Genomic DNA, 1243 nt, shown 5'->3' with positions numbered 1-1243 from the left:
TTTTTTTTTTTTTTTTTTTTTTTTTTTTTTTCTTTTTTTTCTTTATAGAGGTCTTAAAGGAATTCTTTTCGCGGTTTGGCGAATTAACTTCTGCAAGTGTTATGGTCGACAGAGAGACCAACAGACCCAGAGGTACGATTAGGGTTTAGGGTTTAGGGTTTAGGGTTTAGGGTTTACGTCTAGGGTTTAGGGTTTATATATATAGTGTTTAGGGTTTATAGATGGGGTTTAGGCTGTTTAAGGGTTTGGCTTTTAGGGTTTAATTGGTGTACAATTGGGTGTGTGATGGGAAATTAGGGTTTAGGGTTTAGGGTTTAGGGTTTATGTGCAGGATTTGGTTTTATCATATACAAAAACCCCGAAGATGCAGAGAAAGCCCTCGGCATTCACAAGGATCTTGGCCCCAATGTAAACCCTAAACCCTAAACCCTAAAAATATAATTCTCTGAACCCTAGTAGCAACAAACCCTAGGCCCTCGCACAAATAGTCAGAAAACGGCATAAAGACCTTAATAAATATTCTTAGATACCCTTAGTTGTATATTAGGGTTTACAAGTGTTTATGAGGGTTTAGGGTTTAGGGTTTAGGGTTTCGTAGTGTTACTCAGTGTGTGAATAAGCCATCATTTTTTTTTGTTTTTTTTGTATACCCCCTTCCTATATATAAGAAAATAAATATAAATAGAGAATAATAAATAAATAAGGATAAATAATAAATAAATAAATAAATAAATATATTATATTTCCTTACAGGCAGAGGCAAAAAGAGCACAGCCCCGTAGCCAGACGTCACGCATGCGAATGTTTGGTATGGGAGGAATGCCTATGGCTGGTGGCTATAGATTCGAGGATCCACGATTTGCTGTATCTAGATCAGGTATATATATATATATATTTATAAACCCTTTTTTAGGGTTTATATATATTTTATTTCTTATTTTTATCTATTTATACTTATTTGTCTCTTCTTCTTCTTTCTTTTTATACCCTATTCGCCTTTTTTTACTCTTTTTATTCATTTTTTTCTCTTTTTTTTCTTTCTTTATTTCTTTTTTTTTCTTCCCTCCTTATTCATTTATTCTTATAAATAATAATTACTAATTATTTATTTATTTAATTTATTTATTTATTTATTTTATTTATTTATTTATTTTATTTATTTATTTATTTATTTATAGGCTATGGTGGATCAGGAGGCCCACAGATGTATGGCGGTTATAATTACGCCTATCATCCTTATTAT

The 1243-nt window shown here is 31.3% G+C and overlaps 1 protein-coding gene across 1 annotated transcript in view; it reads left to right on the top strand.

The window, feature by feature from the left end:
* Positions 1-1243, top strand: part of EMWEY_00038920 (heterogeneous nuclear ribonucleoprotein A3, putative) — a gene marked incomplete at both ends in the record, with an annotated part of 4714 nt that overhangs the window by 3075 nt on the left and 396 nt on the right. Inside the window, 4 exons of the mRNA XM_013478703.1 lie at positions 49-132; positions 332-408; positions 754-877; positions 1179-1243. The exon at positions 1179-1243 is cut by the window's right edge and continues 16 nt beyond it. Of these exons, the coding sequence (XP_013334157.1) occupies positions 49-132; positions 332-408; positions 754-877; positions 1179-1243 (350 nt within the window). The remainder of the gene's footprint in view (positions 1-48; positions 133-331; positions 409-753; positions 878-1178) is intronic.

The sequence above is a fragment of the Eimeria maxima genome, genomic scaffold (genome assembly GCF_000499605.1).
Source record: "Eimeria maxima Weybridge genomic scaffold, Emw_scaff608, whole genome shotgun sequence".
Classification (NCBI taxonomy): Eukaryota; Apicomplexa; class Conoidasida; order Eucoccidiorida; family Eimeriidae; genus Eimeria; species Eimeria maxima.
This window is presented reverse-complemented; position numbering and strand designations above follow the sequence as displayed.